The 15,616-nt window shown below is 47.5% G+C and overlaps 1 protein-coding gene and 1 long non-coding RNA gene across 4 annotated transcripts in view; one reads left to right on the plus strand and one right to left on the minus strand.

The window, feature by feature from the left end:
* The window catches only part of PINK1 (PTEN induced kinase 1), a 17,988-nt gene extending 11,624 nt beyond the window's left edge, over positions 1-6,364 (minus strand). Inside the window, exon 1 of the mRNA XM_077899314.1 lies at positions 5,954-6,364. Within this exon, the coding sequence (XP_077755440.1) occupies positions 5,954-6,349 (396 nt within the window). The 5' untranslated portion in view covers positions 6,350-6,364. The remainder of the gene's footprint in view (positions 1-5,953) is intronic.
* LOC144314781 (uncharacterized) lies at positions 5,958-14,438 on the plus strand. Of its 3 annotated transcripts, none has more exons than XR_013380633.1 (3): positions 5,958-6,139; positions 13,985-14,080; positions 14,183-14,438. It is a non-coding gene; the product is annotated as an uncharacterized LOC144314781 (long non-coding RNA). The 3 variants fall into 3 exon arrangements; XR_013380635.1 differs by having other exon boundaries at positions 13,989-14,080; XR_013380634.1 differs by lacking the exon at positions 5,958-6,139 and adding an exon at positions 6,526-6,621.
* Positions 14,439-15,616: the final 1,178 nt, after the last annotated feature.

Genomic DNA, 15,616 nt, shown 5'->3' on the forward strand with positions numbered 1-15,616 from the left:
ATGCATGTCTCGCTCAAATAGGATATTCCAGTCAAAGCCTTTATAATATAACCAGTGTTTCTAATTGTGTCCTATGATAATAGATTCTTATTGGTCTTATGCAAATAAATACATTGCCATGAAAATCTGATAACACTCACTGAGAGTTTCTGAATCTAGAGGGACCAGGTGGGGAGAACAAGATAACTGTTTCATATTTGCTTACAAAGAAATATTTTACCAAATTTCTCCAAGTCCTAACAGCTTAAGAGAACAACAGTTTCTTTAAATCTGGAAAAGCCAACATTAGAGACTGAGCAATGTTTCAAAGAGGAGTAATCATCATCCTCAATTCATTGAGTCCCATGTTACTAACTCTTGTTCTGCTTGAATGCAGTTTTCCTGTTACTTCCAGAAATTCTTACTCAGTTTGGTTTTACGACCTTGAAGGTATCAAAGACCTATACTTGTCAGAAGTCCTTTTCATGAATCCCCCTTGAAGCTGAACGCATCCATAACAGCATGAGAGTAAAACAATGACTATAAATGACAAAACACTCAAAAATGGCCATGGTTTCCCTGTAGCACAGAACATGTCAGTAATTAGAATTACAAGCAATGACATTACACTAGGACCTAACAAAACCTTAGGAATTTTACATAATTTCTGGAGTGGTTATAGCGTTCACCCATATAAAATAATCTAAGAAGGTTTATCATCACTTATTTGACAATGCTTCCCATGTAATTTGACATATCAAATGAACAAGCCTCATTAATAAAAACATTTCATTTAGAAGTTGAATCTTGGGAATTCGGTCAAAAATATTGTAAGGTTTTGAAACACATGCCTAAATAGGATTACAGATTACCAAGGTGCCGCAAGATTCTAAAGGCAAATAAAGGATTATGTAGTTGTTAGCAAAACTTAGCCTTTTAATATTAAGATTCAACTGTTTGAAATAATCAAAGACCTAAAAAGACAAAACATGGCAACTTTTCTTCTAGGAAGATTAAAAAAGAAAGCCTTTGTTTATAACTTCTTACCAATCTTGTACTGATGTACTTTTTAAAAAAGATTTTATTTATTTATTTGAGACAGAGAGAGAAAGAGAGAGAGAGAGAGAGAGAGAGAGAGAGAAGAGCATGAGTGGCAGGGGGTGGGTGGGGGAGGGCAGAGGGAGAAGCAGACTCCCCATGGAGCAGGGAGCCTGATACGGGGCTCAATCCCAGGCCCCTGAGATCACAACCAGAGCCTAAGGCAGACACTCAACCAACTGAGCCACCAGGTGCCCCGTATTGATGTACTCCAGAGAGTAAAATTCATTCCAACAAGATGAAGGGACACAGGACACATTGTACTTTTTTTTTTGCAACTTCTTGTGAGTCTAAATTACTTCAAAGTTAAAATTTAAAAAAATATATCTCAGCTTCTGTTGATAATCACGGCTTGACCGCAGCCTGATCCTGTTCTCTTAGCCACCTCTCTTCCCCGCTGTCGCTTGTTCCCTAATACACTTCTTTACTAATCTCCATAATCTTGGTCCTGACCATGCACAAAATTCCCTTCCAAAGATTCCCTTCTCACAGACCATCTACAACTTTTCTTTTACAGCCAGTTTCCTCCCATGGTGATGTCTTATAATTCAATGCAAGTCAAGATCAAAACCAGGACAGTGACTTGGCACACTGCCAACTAGATTATAGAACTTACTCGGATTTTACCATTTTTTTAAACCTGCATTCATTCATTCGTGTGTGTGTGTGTAGCTCTATGCAACTTTTTTTTAATAGGTAAAGTTCAATATAAGGAATTAATTGACTTAAACGGCAAATTGAAGGAACAAGGGATTCACTGGTACGCCGCTCTCTCGAACCGCTGGGGTTGGGGGTGCCAGGGAAAGCTGCTGGCCGCCTGGCCCCTCAGGAGCCATGTGTTGGGGAGGCCTCGTGCAGTGCGGGTGCCCTGGAGCAAGCACACGGGCAGGGAACCAGGAAACAAAAGCCTTTCCTCCCATGATCTCTCAGGCACCCTCTATCGACAAACCTCATCATGTCACTTGGCAAAGGAAAACTATTTCAAAGGCCTACGTCAATTTTCACAGAGCAAACGAGAAAGCTGCATTTGGAGCGGAGTCAACTGATAAGTGGGGAGCACCATGGGACCTGGAGTGCCACGGGCGTTTAGTGAGTGTAGGCCAGGAACGCTGTAGCAGTGAGAGCCATCCCCACCACGCCCAGCAGCACCTCTGCATCAGGCAGGGTCCCAGCGGGAAACAGCAGCACACTCAAATAAGGACACTTTGAGAAGAGTTTCTGGACATGGCAGTGGGCAGGGCTGGGAAACCGCAGGGGGAGTGCAGCTTCCTGGGGCTGCTTATCTCCCCACCACCCCCAGCCTGAAGCAGCAGAAGGGGGCTGCTGGAACCCAGGAGAGAAGCAGGTGGGAAGAGCTGCCCAAAAGGATGATAGGAGCTGGGTGACCTTTAGCCCAGGGTGCAGCCAGCCAGAGCCCCTGAGGTGGGGAATAAGTGCCTCAGCCTCATGCTCTCCCCTCTGTCCTGCGGGTGCCACATCCTTCATCCCACCCCAACCCCCATGTTGAGGGAACCCAGGTGGAGGCCAGAAGTATGGAGAACTGTGGGACACTCCACAGAGCCCTGCTGAGATCCGGCCTGATGGGGAAGGGGCCGAGGGCTAGGCAGCCGTGGGGCTGGCCGTGTCCTGCGACTGCTCCTCTGGCCCCAACTTGGGCCCAGTCAGCCCTCAGAACCTGGCAGTTGGGCAGCATGTCCTCCAATAAGATCTGAGTTGGACATGGCCATGTTGGACTCGGCAGGGAGGTCGTGGACGTCCAGCCTAGAGAGGTTCAGAGGCTGACCAGGCCTTGGTGGTTGGTGGCATAGCCACTGGCATCCACTACTTCTGTAAACTCCAAGAGCCTGGAACTCCAAGAACTCAAGAGAGAAGTGGCCATGTTCATTTGACAGGGGTATCCACTCCTTGCCTGGAAACTTGCCTGTGCCTCCCTGCTTCAGGATGAAATAGGTACCCCTGAAGTATGGGCCATATGGCTCCCTGATGTAGGTCAGGGGTTGATCTTTCTGGTGCACCTTCAACACCTGCTTTTGGAGCAGTACTCTCTCAGAGCCTCCACATCACAGAAGCAGTCAGCCAGGAACTGGGGCAGCGACCTCCCCTTCTTCTGATTGCCCTCCGGGGCCAATGCCCTGCCCAAGCCACAGATGCCACCGTTACCCCCATTCCAGACCAGGGCCTCCTTGTGCAGGGACTCTTAAAGCCCCCAAACTCTTCCTTCAACCTCCCTTCAGTCTTCTCTTAGCTGCCTCCAATCCTGCCCTGGGCACCGCCATCCTAGCTGGTGTAGTCCTAGCAGGATAAAATCTTTTAAAAAACAAACAAAAAAAAACTTTAAAATTAAAAAGAAATAGAATCACATAGTATGGACCCTTTGGGGACTGATTTTTTTCACTAGGCGCAACACCTTTGAGATTCATTTAGGTTGCTACCTGTATCAATAATTGATTCCTGGTTATTGCTTAATATTTATGGACAGATATACCAGAGTGTAACAATTCTCCTGCCAAAGGATGTCTGGGTTGTTTTTAATATTTTGCTATTATGAATAATGCTATGAACATTCATGTACAGGGTTTAAAATTATTTTTAAGAATTGTAGTAAAATACGCATAACATAAAATTGACTAAGTCATTTTATTTTTAATTAAAAAAAATTTTTTTTAAGATTGTATTTATTTACTCATGAAAGACACTGAGAGAAGCAGAGACACAGGCAGAGGGAGAAGCTGGCTCCCTGTGGACAGCCCGAAGCGGGACTCGATCCCAGGACCCCGGGATCATGACCTGAGCCAAAGGCAGACGCTCTACCACTGAGCTTATCCAGGTGCCCCTTTAAGTCATTTTTAAATCTACAGTTCAATGGCACTAAGGACATTCACACTGTTGTGCAATCATTGCCACATCCGCCTCCAGAACTCTCTTCATCTGGCAAAACTGAAACTCCATACACACGAAACTCTAACTCCCCACTTCCACCTCCAGTGCCTGGCGGCCACCATTCCACTTTATGTTCTGTGACTATGACTAGGTACCTCCTATTAGTGGAATCAGACAATATCTCTCCTCTCCTGACTGGCCTATTTCTTTTAGCCAAAGGTCCTCAAATGTCATCCCTGTTGTAGCCGGTGTCAGAACTTCCTGTGAGGGCCAAATACTTCTCCACCGTATGGAGATGTCACCCTTTGTTTACCCATCCATCCATCCATCCATCCATCCAGGGACATCTAGGTCGCTTCCACCTTTGACTATTGTGAATAATGCCTATGAACTTGGGCGCACAAACATCAGCTCAAGTCCCTGCTTTCAGCTCTTTGGGGCATAAACCTACAAGTGGAACTGCTGGGTCAAATGAAATTCTACTTTTAATTTTGAGGGGAGGTGCCCTGCTGTCTTCCACATTTATATCTATGCTCACAAGGACAGCAGCTGGGGACAAGACCAGGCGTCACCTGTCTGTCACCCAAACTGGCTAGAGCTCAAGCATGAGACACACTGGTGACGAGTAAGAAGAACGGGAACGAGGGCTGGAAACCAGGAAACAGAGGGGACACTGCCCAGGCAGGCCTTAACCAACTGTGTCCTTGGGCAAGTCACTCCATCTTCCCGGACCTCAGCCCTAGGCACTACGACGCAGGCGCCGTGCTAACTCACTGGGTGGTTTCAAACCCCAGAAGACTGACCTCCCTGGAAGAAACGGGAATTCAGTCCGCAGATGGCCTTCAGACTGGAACCTCCTGGGTCTCCAGCTTGTCTGCCTATCCTGCAGATTTTGGGTTTGCCAGCCTCCCTAACTGCAGAGCCAATTCCTTAAAGTAAATCTTTTTATCTTTTTTAAATAACCACATGCTATTGGTTCTGTTTCTCTGGAGAACCAGAATACAGAATTTGGTTGGGTAGAAACACAGGCCTCTGAGCTATTTCAAGCATTTAGGAAACCTACCCTCCCCCATACCCAGTGACTCCTGACAGCTTTACACAGGTTAATTAAAAACTGTTAGAGGTCTTATGTTTTCCACTGCTGTTCACAGTTTTTACTCTGGCCTCGGCTATGTCACTAACTGGCTACGCTGTGGAGGCTTTAGGTTAAAGGCACAGCCTTGGGGGGTCCCTGGGTGGCTCAGCGGTTGAGCGCCTGCCTTCGGCCTGGGGATCAGTCCCACGTGGGGCTCCCTGCATGGAGCCTGCTTCTCCCTCTGCCTGTGTCTCTGTCTCTCTCTCTGTGTTGTCTCTCATGAATAAATAAATAAAATCTTTAAAAAATAAATAAATAAATAAAGGCACAGCCTTTGCAGAGTCCAACTCTGAGTACCGTCCTCTAGCAGCTGTGCGACTTCGAGCAAATGACTTCACCTCTCTGAGTACTCCTCCTCATCCGTAAAATGGGCATGACAACTACCTCGGGAATACAAGCGTCAGGATTTCCTCGTCATGAGAGCTTAGAAAATGTACGCAGAGCCATCAGCGGCGGTGCAGCGGGGGCTAAGATGGGCAGCACGTCTTCCAGAAGACGCTGTTTGAAGGAAGGGGAAATGTCGAGGTGCTGGGCCCACATCGGGAGTCCCGTGACACCGCGAATAAACCTCAACGCGTGATTTCCCACCAATCTCCTGCTGGGACCCAGGCAGCGCTCCATCGCACGGCCCCGGCAGCAGGTGACGCCCCGCCCCCGCCGCTCACCTGCCCCGGCCCCGCCCCCGCCGCTCACCTGCCCCGGCCCCGCCCCTGCCCTGGCCCCGCCCCTGCCCTGGCCCCGCCCCTCACTTGCCCCGCCCCCGCCCCATCTGCCCCCGCCCCGGCCCCGCCCCTCCGCTCATCTGCCCCGCCCCCTCCGCTCTCCGGCCCCCGCCCCCCGTCGCCCCGCCCCGCCGCTCACCTGGATCTCCCGACAAGCCGCCGCCGCCCGCCGGCCCTCCGCCTGCTTCTCCTCGATGAGGCCCAGGCCCAACCCGAAGGCCAGAAAGACGGCCCGGCCGCAAGGGCCCGCGCCACCCCGGGCCCGCACCGCGAACTGCCGCTGGAGTCGCGCCGCCAGCCCGGCCACCGACTGGCGGAAGAAGCGGTAGCGGTCGGGGAGCCCGAGCCCCAGCCTGCGCCGCTCCGCGCCGGGTCCCGCGGCCTGGCCCGGGCGTTCTCCGCGGCCCCAGCCCGCCGCGGGGCCCGGCCGCTCGGGCCGCCCCCAGCCGCAGGCCGGGCCAGGCTTGGCCGTGAAGCGCAGCAGCAGCGCTCGGCCCAGCTGCAGGCCGCGGCCCAGCGCCTGTCGCACCGCCATGGCGGCCCCGCACCCGGCTACTCCGCGCCAGCCGCCTCCGGCCTCCCGCCTCCCGCCTCCCGCCTCCGGGACGCCCGGCCCCGCAACAAACTTCGGGGCGGGGCCTCTGCGCAGGCGCGGGCGCCGGGGGGCGGGGCCGCGGCGCGGGCGGTTCCCCGGCTGGGCGCGAGGGGGCGCCGTGCGCGCACCTGCGCGGCGGGGAGCGCGCTCGCCCCGGGGCGCTTTGTACCCGGCGGGGAGGGGCCCTGAGTGCTCAGAACGTCGTTTCAGAGGTTTGTCCCGCAGGAGTGACCTTGGGAGCCTGCTTAGTTTAAATTAGCTGGCCTCCGGGTCGGTACCAGCCCTTCTGGGGGCGCCTGGGGGACTCAGTTAAGTGGCTGCCTTTGGCTCAGGTCATGATCTCAGGGCCCTGGGTTGGAGCCCCACATTAGGCTCCCTGCTCAGGGGGGAACCGGCTTCTCCCTCTCCCGTTGCTCCTCCCCCCGTGCTTGTCCTCTCTCTCTCTCAAATAAATAAAATATTAACAAACAAAAGGAAAGAAAGAAGAGAAAGAAGAAAGAAAGAAAGAAAGAAAGAAGAAAGAAAGAAAGAAAGAAAGAAAGAAAGAAAGAAAGAAAGAAAGAAAGAAGAAAGAAAGAAAGAAAGAAAGAAAGAAAGAAAAAGAAAAAGAAAGAAAGAGAAAGAAAGAAAGAAAAGAAAGAAAGAAAGAAAGGAAAGAAAGGAAAGAAAAGAAAGAGAGAAAGAAAGAAAAAGAAAAAAGAGCCATTTCTGGTCTGGACATCAAGAGCTATAAATCTTGCTTTACATCCCCTTTGGCTCCAAGCTCTGCTGGCCCCCCAGAATGAAAACCAGGAGGGGAGGCAAACACACCTAGCGCAAGCTCCTTGAAGATGGAAAGACATGGTAACATAGAAATGCAGCTCTCTCCAAACTGCATGTAGGCAAACAATGTTTAAATTCAGACCCCATCATTGGCCCTGTAAATACGGCCCTTATGGGGATGGTCAGTTGGAAGTCTTACATGTGGGGCCGGTGCTCTGCCCCGGTCTCTCAATCCGGACTCCAGCCTGGCTGGCTGTCTCCATCGGGCTTCCCCAGCTAATGAGGCTGGATGTTGTAAGTACCTGGTCTCATGTAACTTTGCCTCATTCTCCTTTACTGCTTATCTATGTATACCCTTATCTATGTATACATTGCTTTGCTTTTTCCTTTCCATTTCTGTTTCTACTAGGTTTTTTTTTTTTTAAGATTTTATTTATTTATTCATGAGAGACACACAGATTGCGAGAGAGAGGCAGAGACACAGGCAGAGGGAGAAGCAGGCTCCATGCAGGGAGCCCCACGTGGGACTCCATCCGGAGTCCCCAGGATCACATCCCAGGCTTCAGGCGGCTCTAAACCGCTGCGCCACCAGGGCTGCCCTCTACTAGGTTTTTATAATAGCAATAACGTTTTCCTTTCTTGAAACTGAAACTATGACTATCCATGAATTCCTTTTTCAAAACACCCACCTCAGCCCTCATGTAGGCTCCTCTCTACAAGCTCACAGTCCTCTTCCCTTCTTACCACACCCCCCAAGAGAAATCTCACCCAAAGTCCAAGTTTTTCCGATGCCTCAAGACCTGGAGCAACTTGCCCAAAGTCACACTGCGGGTTAGTAGCAGAGCCCTGTACCCAAGCCCACTGTTAGGAATGGCTGATAAAGGGATTTGTACTGAGTGATTTCTTTTTTTTTTTTTCTTTCCTTTTCTTGACTTTAATTTTTTTAAATTGTATTTGTTTATTTTAAAGATTTTATTTATTTATTCATGAGACACATGAAGAGGGGCAGAGACATAGGCAGAGGGAGAAGCAGGCTCCCTGAGGAGCCTGATGCAGGACTTGATCCCAGGGTCCTGGGATCACAGCCTAAGCCAAGGGCAGAGGCTCAACCACTGAGCCACCCAGGCTTCCCTTATTTATTTATTTCAGAAAGAGAGAGAGTGAGAAAGCACACAAGGAGGGAAGGGGCAGGGGGAAGGCAGGTTTCCCACTGAGCAGGGAGCCGCCCATGGGGCTCTATCCCAGGATCCTGAGATCATGACCCGAGCTGAAAGTTAGTGTTCAACTGACTGAGCCACCTTGACTTTGTTTTTAATGGAAAATTTCAAACATACACAAAAAATAGAATAATATAGTGAACCCCAAATACCCATCACCCAGCTTCAGCAACTACTGACAAATAGCCATTATATTATTCATTTATACCTTCCGACTAACCCTCTCCCCCATTACTTTCAAGGAAATCCCAGGCATTACAGTTAATTTATAAATACTTTAGTATCTATCACTAAGAGATAAGAATTCTTAAAAAAAAAAACCATAAACCGTGATTACCATCTCTAGAAAGAGTAACATTAACTCTGTAATATCATTTACTATCCAGTTGATATTCAGATTTCCCCATCATTGTATTTTGCTTTACAGTTATTCAGATTGGGATCCAAACAAGGTCTACATAATTTATTTGGGTCAGTGAGTTATTGTTGAATAAGAAATACATCCCTCAGGATGTAGATTTTGTGGTACTGTCAGTTTAAAGGTCCCTATAATCCCTGGGTGGTGCAGCGGTTTGGCGCCTGCCTTTGGCCCAGGGCGCGATCCTGGAGTCCCGGGATGGAGTCCCGCGTCGGGCTCCGGGCATGGAGCCTGCTTCTCCTCTGCCTGTGTCTCTGCCTCTCTCTCTCTCTCTCTCTCTCTCTGTGTGACTATCATAAATAAATAAAAGTTTAAAAAAAAGTACAGCTACATGCAACAGCATGCATATATTTTATAAATATACTGATCAGTAAGGAAAGCAAACATAAAAAAGGAATAAATATTATGATTCCATCTGCAAAAGTTCAGAGGCAGGTAAAACTAATCTATAGCGTTAAAGGTCAGGAGAGCAGTTGCCCTTGGGAGGTAGTTACTAGAAATGGACTCAAGGAGGCTTTTGGGGCCTGGTGACATTCTCTTCCTTGACCTGGGTATGTTCATTTGATGAAAATTCATCTAGATGTACCCTCTGGCTTACGCAGTTTTCTGTGTGTCATATCTCAATAAACATTTTACATAAAAATCTTTTTAACATAATGAAAGCTTTTTTGAAAAGTTCTAACTCATTTATGGTCTCAGATTTTTAAAAAATGAACTTATTTTGAACAGTGCATGAAAGTTCGTGAAGTTTATTCAACTGTCTTTGAACGTAGTGGTTTCCAACAGCAGATACATTTTAATAATGAGCTTCTCTGTATCATAAACCAGGAGTTGAACTTTGCTCTGCAGTAGTGCGCAGCGCACAGCTGAGTCAGCCTATTTCTGAACCATATATAGAGGATGAGACTTAGCATTTTTTATGGCCCACTGACATTAGGGAGCATCTTCACTCCCATTCTCCTGATGCTGGTGTGGCAGGAGAGGCAGGACACCAAGAGAGAGCAAGGAAAAGATTTCACATCCCTTTCTTCTGCCTTAAATATGAAGTCAAGGGACATGTAAATGCTGGAAGGAGTCTTCAATCATCTAAAGAGTTCTGGCCACCAGGCTTGCTGGGCCATGGGGTGGACCCCTAGCTAGGAACAGGTAGTCAACTGTTTCAGCAGAGTGTGTGTGTGTGTGTGTGTGTGTGTGTGTGTGTGTATGATCTCTTTTATTAGGAGAAACTGCAGGGCCCCGGTGATATCCCATCATATTTATTTGGGAGAGACATACATAGATAAATGGATGAGCTTCTTTCCTATTTATAGGGGCACATAGAAAGCAGATATTTAATTTTTTTTGGATGGATCTCAGAGAATTTTAAATTACAATTTTACATGCTCCACTGAAATTGTCCTTTGGAGAAAGCTAAGAAAGAAAAGGTTGGAGAAACTTGACACTCCAATAATCTCAGGCTCATCCATGGAAACCTAGTCAGGGCAAAGATCTCATTTAAAGTTTAAATCTGGGGCAGCCCTGGTGGCTCAGTGGTTTAGTGCCGCCTTCGGCCCAGGGTGTGATCCTGGAGATCCGGGATCGAGTCCCACGTCAGGCTCCCTGCATGGGGCCTGCTTCTCCCTCTGCCTGTGTCTGTGCCTCTCTCTCTCTCTCTCTGTGCCTCTCATAAATAAATAAATAAAATATTTTTAAATAAATAAATAAATAAATAAAATTTAAATCTGGGATGCCTGGGTGGCTCAGTATTTGAGCATCTGCCTTTGGCTCAGGTCGTGATCCTGGGGTCCTGGAATCGGGTCCCGCCTCAGGGAGCCTGCTTCTGTCTCTGCCTCTCTCTGTGTGTCTTTCATGAATAAATAAATTTTTTAAAAAAAAGTTTAAATCTATTCATCTGCTGTGTGTCACTGTCATTAGAGCACTTCTCTTTAATGTTTACTGAGAAGGAACAAGAGGTTCTCTGAGAGATTTAATGTTTTCACTGCAAAGGTTTTCTTTACTCTCTTAGAAATGTAACCTTTTACGTAAGGCTTCTGATGATTGCACTTATAAGTGTATTATAAGCTTATAAGAGGTACTCGCTAACGAGATATTTTATTAGTGTTTTTGAGTTAAGGGGGGTATTTGTTATCAGCCGTTGGTTTTGTTCCCCTAAGCTGCAAATAACCTTGCCAACCCTTGATGCTTAACCCACCCACCTGCAGAAACGAATTCTCCAGAATGATGTTAATTAGCCCTCCACTGGAGGCTGTGGCAGTTTCTTGTTCAACAGAGAACTCTCGACTGGTACACTTCTCCTGTTAAAAAAAAAAAAAATCTAAGTTTCTTCTGACAGGTCTGAACCAAGCATAGCACAAAACTTGATTCTTCCGCAGACCTCTGTATGGAAAGGGCAAGCAAGTGGATTTCTAAATGGGAGAGAGGCTTCTAGCAGAAATTGCGGGGGTTTCATGTTCTCTGTTCTCAGGGCAGAGATAGACCCTCAAGCAGTGGGGCACAGCAGCTGCCTTTCTTAGGGATCATGGCCCTGATTCCACTTGTCCCCGTCTGTCCTCCTGGGAAGGAAAAGTCCCCCTATAGTGGCACCAAGTCTCAGGTCTCAGGTCATCCTCCTGAAACATCTTCCGTGTCTGTAGGGCTATCCCAAGAAGGTGAAGAGTTGGAGGTATGATATATGGTTTTCTGCCGAGATGACTGTTTATGCTGCAGAATTAATGTTCTTCACAAGAGTCTTGTTCATCCCTAGAACATTCATTACGTATCACCTATGTACCAGGCAGGTTTTGCTGTGCTCAACCATGGGAATTTGAGGAGAACAGAGGGAGTCCTTGGAGAGGCCCCAGGACTCTTCGTTGGCACACACCGCTCTACGGGCATCCCTGTCTTCATTATACCCTCTTCCCTCCAGGCAACAAGACTGCGTAGTTTGGGTGAAATATGTAATATTCCTAAGAAGCATCATTTAACCTTCCCCCAAAGGACAATAGGGGGGTTGGGGGAGGGGGGAGAAAGTGATACTGGTGTAAAAATGGAAAAAGACAAGACTTAAAAAAAAAAAAAAAAAAAGAACCATTGAGGGATGTTTGACCTTCCCTTGTAGACAGCGTCTGTTGGCAGCATTTCCATGTTCTTTGTCTCCTCCTGGCAGGAGACAAATTTTCCCAGAGCAGCAACATCCTTTATCCACAGACCATTTCAGAAATGCTATCTCTAAATTGCCAGCAGAGGTGGAGGAGTTTTCGCTAAAACTGTTGACAGAGCAAAGCTGCTACGAGATCAAAATCCAGCTCCTTGAAATTCCTGGGCTGCAATTTTTGCAAGTTAGAGCCAGACAGTGGTGGGCAGAGAGATTTCCTTGGGAGGAAGGGTGTCTGCTTCGCCAAGGTGGAGGAAAACATGGTGGTGGTGGATTAGGGAGAGGGTGTGCAGCTGAGAAATTCAGACAATCTGTGGCTCAAGCCGTCCCATAAATTTGCTGCCCTGCAGTGATTCCTCAAAGTAGAAACATGGCCATATCACCTGCTATTAGAGTCCTTGACAGGCTCTTTGCCCTGCCCTTTGCCCCCTAAGGCCAAAGATCCTTAGCCTGGCACAGCAAGGCCTTCACTACTTGGCCCTGGCATCTTTCTTGCTGTCCCCTTTTCTTGTTGCCTTTTATGATCCAACAATACTGGGTTACTTGCCGTCATCCCAAGCATCATGTTGGTTCCTCTGTCTTGATTGACCTCTTTGAAAGAATCCCCCTTCATACTTAAGATCATCTAGTTCGTGGGATGCCTGGGTGGCTCAGCGGTTGAGCCTCTGCCTTTGGCTCAGGGCGTGATCCCAGAGTCCTGGGATTGAGTCCCACATCGGGCTCCCTGCATGGAGCCTGCTTCTCCCTTGGACTGTATCTCTGCCTCTCTCTTTGTATCTCTCATGAGTAAATAAATAAACTCTTTAAAAAAAAAAAAAAAGATCATCTAGTCTGGGAAGACTTCTTTGACCTTTTCTAGACTGGGCTGGATGCTTGCTCTCTGTCTCCTCCTCTACAGTTAGTTCTGTTAGGACATGGATTGTGATTTTGAAACCTTAGGTCCCCAGCACCCAGCATGGGGCCTGCTGGATCTCTAGCCCTTGCCTGAGAGCCATCTGGGAACACAAGCCCTCTGTGGGCAGCCTCGCTCCCAAGGGGGAGGAGAAGGAGAAGGGGCTGGGCTATCCTTCTAAATTCCCTAAATTCCGAGTTACAAGACTCACTCCTCCCATAAATTACAAGACTCTTTCCCCTCCTGGGAAGAAGGGTAGGGGTGGGGAGGAGCCTAAAGGTTCAGAATGTCAAATAGTTCACCCTCTCCCCTAGCAGGACCAACTATTGCAATTGCTCTATAGCATTTATGCCACATGATTGCTAACTGAATTTCTTTTCTATGATTTGTCTATAGTCTCTTTGTGTTTTTTTTTAATTAAAAAGTCTTTAATTTTATTTGTTTATTTATTTGAGAGAGATAGTGAGAGCGCAAGCAGGGGGGGTGGCAGAGGGAGAAGAAGCAGGCTCCCCACCGAGGAAGGAGCCCAACCCAGGACCCCAAAATTACAACCTGAGCCGAAGGCAGATGCTCAACTGACTGAGCCATCCAGGCTCCCCTTAAAGTCTTTTAAATAAAAGTAATATGAATATATGGTTCAAGAAAACACTACTGGTACATATGGATGGCTTCATCATGAAAAACAATAATATTCTGTTCCAGTTCCCTATAAGCCCAGAGGTAATGATAGTTCACTCCTTTAGGATTTCTCCTAGTTTCCTTCAACTCTCTAGTATCTCCCGATTTGGAAGACTGAGCTATTTAAAGCACAAAGCTGACCAAATCACACCCCTTGCCTGAAACTGATGGCTGCCCTTCACAATTAGGTCAACCCCTTTCCTGGGCCAGGCCTGCTTCCTCTGACCCTCCAGCCATTCTTGTTTTTTTTTTTTTCTTTTCTTTCTCCTCATGCTACTTCTATTTCTACATCTTTAGAGTGACCGGGCCTTTGTGTAGTCCCCTCCCCTCGACTGCGAACTAGACTTTAGTGGCCTAAGGAATAGAATTTGGCAGAAATCATTGGATATTGGCTTCGTGGTTGGGTTACAAAAAGACTCTGGCTTCTGTCTTGCTCACTCTTTCCTGCTCTCTTGCTTGTTTCTTCTGGGGAAAGCCAGCTGCTGTGTTGTAAGCTGCCCTGTGGAGAAGCCCATGAAGCAAGGAGTAGTAACAGCAACAGCGCACTGGAACTGGATCCTGCCAACACCATGTGAGTGTGCTTTGAAGTGGATGGTTTCCCGGTCAAGCCCTCAAGTAAGACCACAGCCCCAGCTGACATCTTTTTTTTTTTTTTTTTTTTTTTTATTCATAGAGACAGAGAGAGAGAGAGAGAGAGGCAGAGGGAGAAGCAGGCATCATACAGAGAGCCTGACGTGGGACTTGATCCAGCGTCTCCAGGATCACGCCCTGGGCTGCAGACGGCGCTAAACCACTGAGCCACGGGGGCTGCCCCCCAGATGACATCTTAACTGCAGGCTTATAGGAGACCTTAAGCCAGATAATCCAGCTCTGCCCAGAGTCCTGGCCTGCAGAAACTGTGAAATAATAAATCTTTGTTTTCCTAAGCTGCTACATTTTGGCATAATTTGTTACACAGCAATAGATAGGTAATGTAGTCACTATTCCATATTTTTTCCTGCTCAGTCATTGAGTTTTTAATCCCCTTTCCTTAAATCCCCCCTACTCTACCCCTCAAAAACAATGTTAACAGATTGGATGTTCCTTCCGTGCTTCTTTCTGTGCTCCTAGCCATGCACAAAATACTAAGTGTGTGCGAGAGAACTACCAGGCCATTCCATTTTTTAAATTAAAGATTTTATTTATTTCTTCATGAGAGACACACAGAGACACAGGCAGAGGGAGAAGCAGGCTCACTGCAGGGAGTCTGATGGGGGACTCGATCCCAGGATACCAGGATCCCGGGATCACGATCTGAGCCAAAGGCAGATGCTCAACCACTGAGGTACCCAGGTGCCCCTCCATTATTTATTCTTGAATAGCACTTTCTAGCTTTGTTTCTAACATAGGCACCCAAAGTACCCCTAGTGCCTGTCAATTATAGCTGTGCTTTCCTCCCTGCTGAAAGGAAATCCTAAAGAATCTTGTACTTTACATAAGCAATTAGCAGCAGCTGGCAAAAGCAGCAGAAATAAATCCATGCTTCTATTTTTTTCCATGGGAATCTGGGACTCTGCTTTACAGTCCTAAAAAACACAGACAGCTCTGAATAACCGAGCATGTGCTGCTCTGAAATTATAGGTCCTCACAACAGGGGACAAGTAATTAAAAGTCCTTTTATTTTAAACAAACATCCCAGCCTCTCTCTAACCAAATGGGTGACAGCGTTCAAATAATTCTGGAATCCTTCAGGATTAAGTTCCCCAGTCTGTTTCCGCCAAGTATAGGAACCCTGGGCTTAGTGCTTCAGGCAGTCCTCGTTCTTTGCTCCTCCCCAGGTTCTGTTCCCATTATTGTCGCTGCCTTCCCCTCCTCAGGCAAGCTCCACTCCTGCTGCTCCCAGATCGCTGTCTTCCCCCTTGGTGACACTTGGGTCATGAAGTACTATAATCTTTAGATCTCATTTTCCCACTGATAGGCTGAGAGCTCCATGCAGGTAGGATTTTATCTGTTTTATTCACTGCCGCATCCCCAGGACCTGGCTCCAGCCCTAGAATATAGTGGGCATCTGATCAATGATTGTTAAAGGAATGGATAGATCAGCTTGTTGGTAAAAATCAAATCCATC

Source organism: Canis aureus, chromosome 5 (assembly GCF_053574225.1).
Source record: "Canis aureus isolate CA01 chromosome 5, VMU_Caureus_v.1.0, whole genome shotgun sequence".
NCBI classification, from domain to species: Eukaryota; Metazoa; Chordata; class Mammalia; order Carnivora; family Canidae; genus Canis; species Canis aureus.